Source organism: Carcharodon carcharias, chromosome 5, assembly GCF_017639515.1.
Source record: "Carcharodon carcharias isolate sCarCar2 chromosome 5, sCarCar2.pri, whole genome shotgun sequence".
NCBI classification, from domain to species: domain Eukaryota; kingdom Metazoa; phylum Chordata; class Chondrichthyes; order Lamniformes; family Lamnidae; genus Carcharodon; species Carcharodon carcharias.
Window position 1 is genome coordinate 181,264,014 of NC_054471.1, and position 15,468 is coordinate 181,279,481.

Consider the following 15,468-nt stretch of genomic DNA (forward strand, 5'->3'; position numbering starts at 1 on the left):
GGGGAGAGAAGTTGGGGGGAGGGGTGGTGTGGTTGTAGGGACAAGCAAGCAGTGATAGGAGCAGATCATCAAAAGATGTCACAGACAAAAGAACAAAAGAACACAGAAGTGTTGAAGGTGGTGATATTATCTAAACGAATGTGCTAATTAAGAATGGATGGTAAGGCACTCAAGATATAGCTCCAGTGGGGGTGGGGTGGAAAGACTAGCAGGACATAAAAGATTTAAAAATAATGGAAATAGGTAGGAAAAGAAAAATCTATCTAAATTATTGGAAAAAACAAAAGGAAGGGGGAAGAAACAGAAAGGGGGTGGGGATGGAAGAGGAAGGTCAAGATCTAAAGTTGTTGAATTCAATATTCAGTCCGGAAGGCTGTAAAATGCCTAGTCAGAAGATGAGGTGCTGTTCCTCCAGTTTGCGTTGAGCTTCACTGGAACATTGCAACAGGCCAAGGACAGACATATGGGCAAGAGAGCAGGGTGGAGTGTTAAAATGGCAAGCGACAGGGAGGTTTGGGTCATTCTTGCGGACAGACCGCAGGTGTTCTGCAAAGCAGTTGCCCAGTTTACATTTGGACTCTCCAATGTAGAGGAGACCACATTGGGAGCAACGAATGCAGTAGACTAAGTTGGGCGAAATGCAAGTGAAATGTCGCTTCACTTGAAAGGAGTGTTTGGGTCCTTGGATGGTGAGGAGAGAGGAAGTGAAGGGGCAGGTATTGCATCTTTTGCGTGGGCATGGGGTGGTGCCATAGGAGGGGGTTGAGGAGTAGGGGGTGATGGAGGAGTGGACCAGGGTGTCCCGGAGGGAGCGATCCCTACGGAATGCCGATAAGGGGGGTGAAGGGAAGATGTGTTTGGTGGTGGCATCATGCTGGAGTTGGCGGAAATGGCGGAGGATGATCCTTTGAATGCGGAGGCTGGTGGGGTGATGTGAGGACAAGGGGGACCCTATTATGTTTCTGAGAGGAAGGAGAAGGCGTGAGGGCATAGGCGTGGGAGATAGGCCAGACACAGTTGAGGGCCTTGTCAACGACGGTGGGTGGAAAACCTCGGTTAAGGAAGAAGGAGGACATGTCAGAGGAACTGTTTTTGAAGGTAGCATCATCAGAACAGATGCGACGGAGGCGAAGGAACTGAGAGAATGGGATGGAGTCCTTACAGGAAGCGGGGTGTGAGGCGCTGTAGTTGAGGTAGCTGTGGGAGTCAGTAGGCTTGTAATGGATATTGGTGGACAGTCTATCACCAGAGTTTGAGACAGAGAGGTCAAGGAAGGGAAGGGAAGTGTCAGAGATGGACCATGTGAAAATGATGGAGGGATGGAGATTGGAAGCAAAATTAATAAATTTTTCCAAGTCCCGACGAGAGCATGAAGCAGCACCAAAGTAATCATCGATGTACCGAAGAAAGAGTTGTGGAAGGGGGCCGGAGTAGGACTGGAACAAGGAATGTTCCACATACCCCATAAAGAGACAGGTATAGCTGGGGCCCATGCGGGTCCCCATAGCCACATCTTTTATTTGGAGCAAGTGAGAGGAGTTAAAGGAGAAATTGTTCAGTGTGAGAACAAGTTCAGCCAGACGGAGGAGAGTAGTGGTGGATGGGGATTGTTCGGGCCTCTGTTCGAGGAAGAAACTAAGGGCCCTCAGACCATCCTGGTGGGGGATGGAGGTGTAGAGGGATTGGACATCCATGGTGAAGAGGAAGCAGTTGGGGCCAGGGAACTGGAAATTGTTGATGTGACGTAAGGTGTCAGAGGAATCACGGATGTAGGTGGGAAGGGACCGGACAAGGGGAGAGAGAAGGGAGTCAAGATAATGAGAAATGAGTTCCATGGGGCAGGAGCAAGCTGACACGATCAGTCTACCGGGACAATTCTGTTTGTGGATTTTGGGTAGGAGGTAGAAGCGGGCCGTCCGCGGTTGGGTGACTATCAGGTTGGAAGCTGTGGGAGGGAGATCCCCAGAGGAGATGAGGTCAGTGACAGTCCTGGAAACAATGGCTTGATGTTCAGTGGTGGGGTCATGGTCCAGGGAGAGGTAGGAGGAAGTGTCTGCGAGTTGACACTCAGCCTCCACGAGGTAGAGGTCAGTGTGCTAGACAACAACAGCACCACCCTTGTCAACGGGTTTGATGACAATGTTGGGGTTGGACCTAAGAGAATGGAGTGCAGTAAGTTCAGAAAGAGACAGATTAGAATGAGTGAGAGGAGCAGAGAAATTGAGACAACTAATGTCACGCTGACAGTTCTCAATGAAAGGATCAAGGGAAGGCAAGAATCCAGAGGGAGGGGTCCACATGGAGGGAAAATATTGGACGTGGGTAAAAGGATCCGTTGAACGGGGAGAGGACTCCTGCCCAAAGAAGTGAGCACGGAGACGAAGACAGCGGAAGAAGAGTTCAGCATCATGCCGAGCCCGAAATTCATTGAGATGAGGGCGTAAGGGTATGAAACTAAGTCCTTTGCTGAGCACTGAACGTTCAGCGTTGGAGAGGGGAAGGTCAGGGGGTATAGTGAATACACGGCTGGGGCTGGGATTGGAAGATGGGGCGGGGACGGAGGGACAGGCAGGGGTGGAGGGTCCTAGATGGGTGTTGGTGTCGATGAGTTGTTGGAGCTTGCGTTCCTTAGCACTTGAGAGAAAGAGAAAAAGTTTCTTGTTGAGACGTTGGATGAGACGAAGAATAAAATGAAACTGGGGTCACGCGCAGCTTTGAAAAAGGGTACGGCGGTACTGCTGGAGGGAGAGGTCGAGTGTATTTATATGGCGGCGCATGGCACTGAGTGTGGATCTCAAAATGTGACGGGAACAGCAGTCCGAGAAACGTTTAATGTCCCGGAGATACCCATAATCCTGGGTGGGTTCGAAAAAAGAGGGGTGGATTTTCAGTTGAAATCCATGTGGGGCAAGTCAGAGACGGAGACAGTCACTGAGAAAGGAGATATGGCTGTGAAAGTGGGTTTTAGTAAACACCTTGTCAAACACCAGGAGAGAAATGGAAAGCAATGAAGGTGAACAAGGCAAAAGAGAGATACGGAAATCTTGTCGCAGAGACGAACAAAACTTCTTCAAGGTAGGCATTTCTTGAAGAGGCATGGCAGTCAATTAAACACAGAGATAAAAACATCTGGGTTTGAGATTGAAGTCGGGGAAGTCATTCTGCGTCCTTTCTTCCATCTTATTCTGTAAAATCATCACTCCAGATTAGCTGGCCAGGATTTTTAAAATTTGTTCATGTGGATGTGGGCATCATTGGCCAATTTATTGCCTATCCCTAATTGCCCTTCAGAAGAAGGTGGTGAGCTGCTTTCTTGAACAACTGCAGTCCATGTGTTGACATACCCATAGTGCTTTTAGGGAGGAAGTTCCAAGATTTCCAGCAACAGGGAAGGAATGCATGGCTGGCATACAACCTGGAAGCCAACTTGCAGGTGCTGGTATTCCCATGCGTCGGCTTTTCTTGTCCTTCTAGGTGGTAGAGGCTGTGGATTTGGAAGGTGCATCAAAGCAACGTTGGCAAGTTGCTGCAGTGTATCTTGTAGGTGGTACACACTGCTGCCACTGTGCTCCGGTGTCAGAGGGAATGTATGTGGACGGGGAGCCAATGAAGTGGGTTTCATTGCCCTGGATAGTGTTGAGCTTCTTCAGCGTTGTTGAAACTACACTCATCCAGGCAAGTGGGGAGTATTCCAGCACACTCCTGTCTTGTGCCTTGTAGATACAGGGAGGGCTTTGGGGTGTCAGGAGATGAGTTACATGCCACAGAATTCTCAGCAGTTGGCATGCCCTTGTAGCCAAAATACTTATGTTGCTGGTCCAATTAAGTTTCTGCCCGGGCTGTTGATGGCTGGACATTCAGCTATGGTGGCACCATTGAATGTCAGTGGGAGGCTGTTAGACTCTCTCTGGTTGACGATGGTCATTGTTTAGTGCTTGTGTGGTGAGGATGTTAGTTACCATTTATTAGCGCAAGACTAAATGTTGCCCAGATCATGGAGATGGGCTGCTTCATTATCCGAAGAATTCCTAAAGGCACTAACACTGTGCAGTCATCTCAAGCATTCCCACTTTTGAACTTATGATGGCAGGAGAGTCATTGGTGAAGCAGCTGAAGATTGGGTCTAGAATGTCACGATGACCTGGGGCTGAAATGGTTGGCCTCCAATGACCACAACTATCTTCCTTTGTGCCAGGGATGATTCCAGCTACTGGACAGATTTCCCCCGATTTCCACTGACATCAATTTTACTGGGGCTCGTTGATGCCACCTTCAGTTAGGTGCTACCTTGATTTCCAGAACAGTCACTCTCACCTCATCTCTGAAATTCAACTCTTTTTCTCCATGTTTGGATGAAGAATGTAATGAGGTCAGGAGCCCAGTGGCCCTGTCAGAATTAAAAGAGGGCATTGATGACCAGGTTATTGCTGAGTAAGTGTCATTGTTAATAACACCTTCCATCACTTTACTGATAATTGAGATTAGGCTGATGGGCTGTAATTGGCTAGTTTGGATTTGCCCTGTTTTTTTGTGGACAGGATATACCTGGACAATTTTCCACTTTGTTTGATTGATGCCAGCATTGTAGCTACATTGGAAGACTTTGATCAGAGGCACAGCTAGTTTTGGAGTACACGCCTTCACCACTACAGTCAGAATGGTGTTGGTGCCTAATGCCTATGCTTTATCAATACACTCAGCCACTTCTTGATATCAGTGGGCTGAATTAAAGTGGCTGAAGATTGACATTTGTGATGGTGGGGTCCTCAGGAGGAGGCAGAAATAGATCCATTCAGCAAATCTGGCTGAAGAAGGTTACAAATGTCTTGTCCTTTGTATTCAGGTTCTAGGCTCTGACATTTATCTAGATGGGGATGTCCAGGGAGCATCCTCTTCCTCCCATTAGTGCTTAATTGCCCACCACCATTTGTAACTGGATGTGGCCAGACGGCTGAGCTTTGATCTGATCTTGGATCACATGTCTATGGCATGCTGCTTCTGCTGTTTAGCACAGTCTTGTATTGTTGATTCACCAAGTTGGCACCTCAATTTTAGGCACACCTGGCATTGCACCTAACATGATCCCCTAGATCCCCACTGAACCAGAGTTGATCCTCTGGCTTGATGGTAATGGTAGAGCGAGGGATATGCTGGGCATGAGGCCACAGATTGTGGTTTTGCACAATTCTGCTGCTGTTGATGGCTCACAGTGCCTCATGGATGCCCAGCTTTGAGCTGCTAGAGCTGAATCCATCCCATTTAGCACAGGGGCAGTGCCACACAACATGATGGAACTTGTCCTCAGTATGAAGATGGAACTTCTTCCCCACAACTACTGTGCAGTTGTCACTTCCACTAATACAATCATGGATTGATGGATCTGTGAGAGGTAGATCGGTAAGGATAAAGTCAAGTAGGTTATTCCTTCTTGTTGGTTCTCCTATCACTTGTCTCAGGTCCTGTTGGTACAGTGGGCAGATTGGTGGCAGATGAAGTTCAATGTGGAGAAGTGTGAGGTGATGCATTTTGGTAGGAAGGACATGGGCAGACAAGTTAAAATAAGGGGTGAAATTTTGACATGGGCGAAAGAGCAGAAAGATTTGGGTGATATGTGCATAGATCATTGAAGGTGGAAAGACAGGTGGAGAGAGCAATTAATAAGGTTTATAGTATCCTAGGCTTTAATAATAGGGGCATAGAGTACTAGAGCAGGGAGGCTATGCTGAATTTATATAAGACATTTGTTAGACCTTCTGTTTCCCCCTTCCTTTTTTTCCCAATAAATTATATAGATTTTTCTTTTCCCACCTATTTCCATTATTTTTAAATATTTTAAAATCTTTTATGCTCTCCCCACCCCCACTAGAGCTATACCTTGAGTGCCCTACCATCCATTCTTAATTAGCACATTCGTTTAGATAATATCACCAACTTTAACACCTATGTGTTCTTTTGTTCTATTGTTGTTGACATCTTTTGATGATCTGCTTCTATCACTGCTTGTTTGTCCCTACAACCACACCCCCCCTCCACTTCTCTCTCTCTCTCTCTCTCTCTCCGCCCCCCACACACACACCTTAAACCAGCTTATATTTCAAATCTTTCTTGGACTCGAACTCAAGTTCTGTCAAAGGGTCATGAGGACTCGAAACGTCAACTCTTTTCTTCTCCGCCGATGCTGCCAGACCTGCTGAGTTTTTCCAGGTAATTCTGTTTTTGTTTTGGATTTCCAGCGTCCGCAGTTTTTTTGTTTTTTACTACTGTGTACAGTTCTGGACACCACATTAGAGTAAGGATGTAAACACATTGGAGAGAGTGTAGAAGAGGTTTACAATAATGGTTCCAGGGATGAGAAACTTCAGCTATGAGGATAGATTGGAGAGATTGGGAGTGTTCTCCTTAATTTGAGACTGTTCTCCTTGGAGAGAAGAAGGTTAAGAGGAGATTTGATAGAGATGTTCAAAATCATGAAGGGGCTGGACAGAGTAGATAGGGAGAAGCTGTTCCCGCTCATAAAAGGATCAAGTACAAGAGTGCACAGATTTAAAGTGATTTGCAAAAGAAGTAAATGTGACATAAGGAAAAGCTTTTTCACACAACGAGTGGTTCGGGTCCGGAGTGCACTGCCTGGAAGTGCGGTGGAGACGGGTTCAATCGAGGCATTCAAGAGGACATTAATGATTATTTGAATAGAAACAATGTGCAGGGGTATGGGGAAAAGGCAGGGCAATGGCACTAGGTCTTAATTCTCATTTGGAGAGCTGGCACAGACACGACGGGCCGAGTGGCTTCCTTCTGCGCTGTTAAAATTCTGTGATCCTGTGGTTCAGTCTGGCAGGTATGTTCTTCAGGATTTGGCCAGCTTGGTCTGTAGTAGTGTTACTGAGCTGCTCTTGGTGATGGACATTGAATTCCCACACCCAGAGTGCCCTTTATACCCTCAGTGCTTCTTCCAAGTGGTATGCAACATGGAAGAGTACTGATTTAACAGTTGAGAGAGGGTGGTGGGTGATAATCAGCAAGAGGTTTCCTTGCTCATGTTTGACCCGATGCCATGAGACCATAGTTGGGATTTTATGGCCTTGTTGTGATGGGATCTGCCGCGGGGGATTTGGTGGCCCAGTCAAATGTCCATTGACTTTTGGTGGGACCGGATGACCCTGGTGATGGGTGGGGCTGGAAAATCCCACCCCATTAGTATGATTGTGGTTTTTGGAAGTCAATCATCTCAATTCCAGGACAACACTGCAGGAGTTCCTCAGGATAGTGTCCTAGGCCCAACCAAATTCAGCTGCTTCATCAATGACTTTCCTTCTGTCATAAGGTCAGAAATGGGGCTGTTCACTGATGATTGCACAATGTTCAGCACCATTCACGACTCCTCAAATACTGAAGCAGTCCTTCTCAAATGCAGCAAAACCTGGACAATATCCAGGCTTGGGCTGATAAGTGGCAAGTAACATTCGCACCACACAAGTGCCAGGCAATGATCATCTCCAACAAGAGAGAATCCAAGCATCCAAACTAGACATTCAATGGCATTACCATCATTGAATCCCCCACTATCAACATCCTGGGGATTACCAGGTCAAAATCCTGGAATTCCCTCCCAAACAGCACTGTGGGTGTACCTACACCATAATGGACTGCAGAGGCTTAAGAAGTTGGCTCACCACCACCTTCTCAAGGGCAATTAGGGATGGGCAATAACGATGCTGGCCGAGCCAGCAACACCTACATCCTGTGAAAGAATTAAAAAAAAACTCTATGGAGTCTGAAGTTAATGTTAAGGACTCCCAAAATCACTTGCTCCTGATTGTATATCACCGTTGCCACCTCCGGTGCAATACAACATACATAAGTGTGGTTATGGACGACTCGGTATGACTATGTCAGGCTGTTCATAATATATGTTCCACAGAGACCACATTAGTGACCCAATGAAATTAATGCAGAGATTGAGTAACCACATTAAGAAAAATGAAATCAACATTATGAAAAATTGAGGCTGCTAAGTTTCCAGGGTGTCTGCTCCATAAACATGGAAGAGCTCAATCCAAACCTGCTTTAGTGCAGGGCAGAGAGACCCTTCCAATTGTATGGCTATGTGGTCACATCAGGGGCATTTGCATCAAACCACTTTGGGAGACCGGCACTTTGGTGGAGAACTGATCCTTTTCTGTTCCTCTGCTCTCAAGTGGACCAAGTGGGTGATTTTGACAAGGTAATCAATACTCTCAGAAATATGTCTTACCTTTCCCTAATAAATGTTCACTACCTTTTTCATCAGTGGTACCACATCAGCTCTCAGCTTCATGAGCCAATGACACCTATATGGGTCTAAAGGATGAAAATCCTGCAGTAAGCCAGAATCTGCCCAAGACACACTCCTTTGACATGGGGTAGGGGTAAATCCTACCCTTAAACCCTGGGAAAATGATGGGATAGGAAAGATGGAGTAAATTCCATGCCTTTCCCTGATTGAAAAATTATGGTCAAGGTGACTAAAACTTCCTTTGTGAGGTTTTGAAAATAAATTATTATGTTCTGAGTATCAGCTGTAAAACCTATTACAGTGGACTTTCTCACTCATGTTTGAGAGACATCGAAAAAATAATTATCATAGGCTATCCTGTAGAAAACATAGTTCTGCAGAGAAATTCATTAATGTGAAAGCTATAAAATGCATGTTTTACAGGAAGGTGTCTTAGATTGGAGGGTGTGAAGGGATTGGTATCATGTCAGCCATTGGATGTTTAAATCCAAAACAGGTAAATAAATCCAAGTTACTTACCATGGCAACAGGAAATGTGAAGCAATACTCAGACCAGAAGAGGCTGCCACCACATAGGACAGAATTAGATTGTTTGGAATGGAAACCATCATGATTATAAATGGAATAAGCCACTATAAACAGAGAAGAATACAAGAAATTTTTTAAAAATCTGCGCTATTGTCTTAGGACCCAATTTCCATTCTTTTTAAATACAAAGATGATTCACGTTTCAGTTTCTCTGTACAGTTTAGTGTTAAAGAACAACCGTACATTTTTTTGTATATCAGTAACTTTTACTGCACAGCAGATGAAAACAGAGCAAAAAGAGATGCAATCATAGTGTCTGGTCATCTAGCTTCATTGAAAACTTTGTGTCAATGGATAGTGATCACTTCTCTTTCAAAATGCTAAGCTTCAAAATTTTCACGAACATTGATTCTTCCTTGCAAGTCTCATAAGACTTCCACAACTGGATTTTGAGTCCAATCTTACGTGGAACAGGAACCCAGCAGATCCAGGTTCTGTGCTGAATTCCAGCCCCACATCCAGTGTCTCCACTGCCAATGGAATTCCAGCCCTTAAAGATTTAACTGAACAATACTGCAAAACAGAACAGGGAAGTCCCAAGTTTAATCCTCGGTCTGCACTTGAAATGTTTGATCTCAGCTGGACTGAGCTGGGTGTTACAATTGGCCTGAGATTCTGGGCCATAGAGGGAAAAGGATCACCTAGGAACTCAGCTGCTGGAATGTTGGATACACGCAGGTTCATGCTCATTGGGGCACCATTTTCCCTTTCTCCTATGTACACATACGCACATTGCAAGCTGATGCCTGTCGAGTAAAGGGTTAACATCAGAAGCGTACATGCTGCTGATGTAATAATGAGGTCAGATCACATGACTGAAAAGTAAGAGAGATCTGGAAGGAGGAGAAGCTCCAGCCTCATGTAGAAATACAAATGTGTAAACACACACTGTAAGCTAAGAGTAATGGTTTTGAGAAACTACCAACTCAAGCAGCATACTTTGGGAGATTAGACAATCCCTAAAAACCCCCATCCAGATGCTGAGTACCCAACGAAACGATGCTCACTATTTAGGATCACTTAGGTGCTTATTGGCACTCATAAACTAGCCTGAGAACAGCCATCAGTTCAGGATGAGACTGAGCTGAAAGCTGTAAAAGTGCCATTCCTCCACAAGGAACACATCTGACTTGTGATTGCATAATCAGGGACCCTGTCATTTAATGGATGCTATTGGTTTATTGAGGAGTTACTGTATTTACCAATAAAGGAAATCAATATTCCAAAGTACAAACTTGAAACAGAAAGCTTTTGATACATACAGTCATACCACAGTAAACTGCAGTTTTCTTGCCAAATCTCTGCAGAAACCATTGCCAGAATGGAATAGTCATCACAGCAGATACCTGCAATGGGAAACAAAATGATAACTTGATTAATCTTGAATGATTTAGTAATGGTCTGTTTTTTGAGAAATATCAATAAAGCACTCTAGTAAAATCCACAATATTAGAAAAAAAGTTGTTTGCAGAAACTAGCAATTTGTTAACAATTAACTGATCAAGTACCTTAAATCATAAATATTCAAAGCATTTTAAAGGCATCGAATGAATTTTCTCAGTTTCGCCTCCAGTAATTGTCCCTGAATCATCTATATATATATACAAATACAATACTCACTACCGTACGGTCAATCTCAGGATTCTCACTACAATACTGTCAATCTCAAGATTCTCATCATAGTTCTGTCAAACTCCAGGGTCAGAATCATCCAAGATTCGCACTAAGTGTGGTAGCAGGTGGGTAAAATGACGTTTTACCCGCCAGCTGCAATGGTGAGTTTTCACACCGTATTGTCCCAAACCCATCGCACTACTTATGCATTTCTGGGAAACACGCCATTTCCATGGTGGGTGAGCTCTCATTCGCCTACCACACCATCACATTGCCGCTTCATCACACCTGGTGTACACATGCGAGCTCACACGCGCGCTTACATCTCAGTGCTTCCAGCTCACGACTGCTACAGGGAAGATGTCCATGAAAGGCAAAACAGAAGTCCATTGCAGCCCCCAGGTTTAGCGAAGCATCACTGGGACGCCATTTAGATGCTGTGGAGGTCCGCCGCAATGTCCTCTACCTCCGCTCTGGCCGCAGAATGGGCAGTGGAGTGACCAGCCAGGCTTGGGAGGCGGTGGCAGCAGTGGTCAGCGCCAATGGCCTTCAAAAGAGGACAGCCACCCAGTGCCGCAAGGGGGTGAATGATCTCCTCCGTTCCGCCAGGGTAAGTCACTCTTCTCATCACTCCCAATTCACACACTCACAAACACATCACACATCTACAGGGCCCTCACTCACTGCCAGTTCAAGGGACATCACCATTCATTCGCTAACACACACCTTCATTGTCCTCATCCTGTTCATGGGACCACTCACCACTCACACAGGACAGGCAGAGTTATCATCTGGCCTGGCAGGCATCCTGGTTACACTCTCTCCATCTCTATTCATGCAGGACAAGCTGGCACACAACAAGAAGGAGAGGTTGCAGATCGGTGGAGGAATGTCTGAAATCAAGATCCTCACAGACTTTGAAAACAGAGCCATCCAGCTGGCGGCAATGACTGAGACCGGTTCTGTGCTGACGGTGAGGTTGGCGCTGCTCTACCAAGTGAGGATCCAGCAGTGCAACATCCATCAGACAGCCATGCTGGGAGTGATGTGTCCTGTTTCACAGGCCACTGCCATGCACCAATCTGCAGGCACATCTGGGAAACAGCCAATGGAGTCCATGACCCAGAGCCTAACAGCAAGCCCCGAAGAAACCTCTGAAGAGGAATCTGAAGGCACTCTCCTTGAAGTCCCATCACAGCGCTCACCCACACCCTCCACTAGTGCAGAAACACTAGGTGGGACCTAGCTTTAGAATAGCCTGGGGATCACAATCTGGTGAGCACATCACACTGTCTGATCCACAGCAGGCAGCGGCAAGGAATTCCCATGTGTCCAGCACTCAGAGGACTGCTGGAGGGCAGAAATTTGCTGAGTCCGAGTCAGATGACGAGCCTCTGGACTCGGTCATGTTACAGTTGCTGGAGCTGCAAAGACAAGCTCGGGAATATCAGGAAAGGATGTCCACTGCACCCCTCAGATTGCAAGGCACGATGGAGGAATCCATCTGCCTTCAGGCTGAGGCAATAGTACCAGCCTGCCAACGCAACACTGGTAGGATGATAGCCGCCATGGAGACCTTGGTCCAGGACATTGCTCCTGCACTGCTCAATGAATCCATGATGGCCTAGTTGGCCTCCAACAGCGTGTACGCGAGGGGTGTGGGGCAGCTCAATCTCATTCCAGCTACCCCTTCTCCTCAAAGAGTCAGCCTGGGGCCCTTGGGCACCCGTAGGGAGGAGGATCAGCAAGTGCCCCCCCCCCCCCCACTCTCCCGGGGCCATCTATCCAGGTGACTCCGGGAGTGTCCGGCCCATTTGAATCCCTTCTTCCTGTGACCCAGCAGCTCCAGTTCCATAGGCCAAGGGGGTGCAGGACCCTGAAAGCAGGCCGGGCTGCCCTCGGCCAGACAGGAGTCAGACATTCTCAGAGGCTATGTGAAGATCTAGGAGTGTCCTCACTGCATGTTGTCATCATCCTCCTGCAACTGAGTGACAGTTAGGGCCTCCACTGCATCTCCATGAGAGGAGCATTCTCACAGAGGATATGCACATTGCCATAAGCCAGACTGGAGTCAAACGTTCACAGATGAAATGTGAGGATCCATGAGATCTCCTCCCTGCATGTTGTCACCTTCCTCCACAAATCTAGCAGCTATGGGGACCTCCCGAGCATGTCTGCCTTGTTTGGCCAGTGAAAGAGACTCAGTCCGTCAATCCTGAAAGCAGGGTCTCCAGAGGACACCCGCTAAGATCATCACAGACAGGGTGTAGCAGTCAGCAGGCAGCCTCCACCTCCGCTGCGGATGTCCGGGGAGCAACAAGATGTAGCGGCAGGGTTAGGAAAGTGAAGAAGAAGTAACTCTTTCGAGTACAAACCCGTTTCCATCTGTTTCAGATGAAGTAACATTGTTTCATAGTTTGCCATTGTGAGATTTGAACTCTTGATCTTGGGGTTACAAACCCAGTACCATAACCACTTGGCTATTTAGGCAGTTGCACAGCCTAGCCATGGGTGTTAATCACTTGTACATAATGTTCACTATTGTCAATAAACTCCCAAGAATGTCTCCCTGCCTAGAGCTCCTTGTTCTGGTGAACAGTGTTCATGTCACTCAGATGTGAAACCTTTCTGCACAAGATAAAGGCAGGAGTCTCAGTCCAGGGCCTCTTCCCTGTGCTCTGTACAGCCTTCAGACCAAAGTAACGGCCCGGCCTCACACTCCCTGGACACACTACTGATGCCTGCACCTCAACGGGGCTTATCATTGCTGCCAGAATGTCATGGGCAGGTGTCACAGAATTCTGTCATTCTCTCTGTGTGATCTCAGCACCTATAAGGTGGGATTGGTTTCCATTTCTTCAGCATCTGTGACCAGTGATGCTGTGTTCCTGAAGGGGTCAGGTGCTGAAGGCAGACAAGGGATGAGGTGTTTCTAATATTTCATGGCTGCGTCTCTATGATGTGACCTTGATCAAAGAGCATAAGCGAGCTGCCCTCAGCCAGACAGGAGTCAGACATTCTCAGAGGCTATGTGAAGATCTAGGGAGCATCCTCACTGCATGTTGTCATCATCCTCCTGCAACTGAGTGACTATTAAGGCCTCCACTGCATCTCCATGACAGGAGGATTATCACAGAGGGTATGTGCATTGCCAGAAGCCAGACTGGAGTCAAACATTCATAGATGCAATGTGAGGATCTATGGTGTCTCCTCACTGCATGTCGTCATCATCCTCCACAAATCTGGCAGAAATGAGGGCCTCCCGAGCATGCCTGCTTCATTTAGTCAGTGCGACAGCCTCATCCCTGTCATTGCCACCTCCGAAGACCTCCTCACTCTTATCCCCATCGGTGTCCTCCTCATCTGAGGAGACTTCAAGCTCCTCCATCTCCTCCTCAGCCAGCTCCTCTCGCCATTGCAATGCCAGTTTGTAAAGGGCGCAGAAAGGTGATAACGATGCATGACACCCTCCGTGGACTATATTGCAGGGCTCCACCAGACTGGTTCAGGCACTGGAGCCTTGCTTTCAGCATCCCGATGGTTTGCTCCACCAAGTTGCGAGTTGCAGCATGAGCCTCATTAGAGCTTCGCTCTGTTCCAGTCTGAAGCTGCTGAATGGGTGTCATCAGCCACAGCCTCTGTGGGTAGCCCTTGTCCCCGACGAGCCATCCCTGCAGCTTCTGTAGACCCTGGAAGACTTCAGGGATCTGTGACCGACTGAGAATATAGGAGTCGTGCACACTCCCTGGAAACCGTGCGCTGACCTGCAGGATGTGTTTGTAGTGGTTGCACACCAGCTCCACAATCAGTGAATAGAAACCACATGTTGCGATGGAGATCTGAGTGCCACAGGAGTGCAGTCAATCACACCCTGCACCTGTGGGAAACCTGAGATCTGGACAAATCCAATCACTCTTGCATCCTGGCTCTCCTGATCCCAGGCGAAATGTACAATGTTGTGTGCCCTCACAAAGATGGCATCTGTGATCTCATGGATGCATTTGTGGGTGGAGGCCTGTGATATCCCACAGAAGTCACCTGTGAAACGCTGAAAGGTGCCACTGGTGTAGAAATTGAGCTCCGTGGTCACTTTCACGACCACTGGCAGTGGATGCCCTCCATGTCCCCATGACACCAAATTCTGCAGCAGGCGGCATATGTGACTGACCAGTTCCCTGACTTGCAAAGTGTTCGGCGATACTGGTTCTCGGTCATCTATAGACCCTGGGTCTAGCTTGGAGCCAACAGCATCAGTTCACTGGGGCTCTTCAGCGGCATGTGTGGGAACCCAACTGCCCCTTCTTCCTGAAGGTGCTCCCTCTGCGCAGCCAGGTGCCTCAGTTGCTTTCTCCTCTGTTGTCTTTGTTCTTTGTAGGCCATGAGGCATACAGCTGTTCTCCAGGCTCCATGATTGTAATGTACTCCTCTTGCAGGATGAAAGAGAGAGATGCGTGGGTTAGCATGGGTGTACTAAGAACCTGTCCTTAAGTGTGAAGGCCCCTTAATGCATCCCAGAGAGTGCTGACCATCACTTGGATAGCCAGAGATTAGTGCGCTGCATGGCTGTCCGAAACCCTGCCTTCCTCCACCCCAGTCCACCTGACTGATTGGTGGCAGCTTTGCCTATTGGACTGCACGTTGTGCTCTCAGCTCAGGTGCAGGCATTCTCCTAACCCGCACTGTAAGACTGCACTGTTAGCTTGAACCATGGGGGTGACTGGTCCAAACCTGAATGATGACATTGTAAAGGGGCTTTGAGCGCCTCCACCAGTGACTGCTCCATGGCCAGCATTAGCAAGGGGATTGTACAACGTGCCCAGTCGTCCAACTGTTCTGCAGTCCACTAAAATGCTCATTAGTTTGCAGTCTGTACTCGAGGGGTGAAAAGCTCTGGGGCACTTGGTGGCACTTTGACGCCTCTACGTTGCTTGAGTGGGCAGATAAGCTAGAGGCTCGACTCCAATCATATCAATGTGGATGGGCCTGAACTG

At 47.4% G+C, this 15,468-nt stretch overlaps 1 protein-coding gene across 3 annotated transcripts in view; it reads right to left on the reverse strand.

Moving 5' to 3' along the window:
* The window catches only part of mfsd2b (major facilitator superfamily domain containing 2B), a 123,208-nt gene that overhangs the window by 14,882 nt on the left and 92,858 nt on the right, over positions 1–15,468 (reverse strand). For all 3 annotated transcript variants that reach the window (XM_041188299.1, XM_041188298.1, XM_041188297.1), the window contains 2 exons: positions 10,126–10,209; positions 8,795–8,907 (listed from right to left, as the gene is read on the reverse strand). In XM_041188299.1, coding sequence (XP_041044233.1) covers positions 8,795–8,907; positions 10,126–10,209 — 197 coding nt within the window. The remainder of the gene's footprint in view (positions 1–8,794; positions 8,908–10,125; positions 10,210–15,468) is intronic.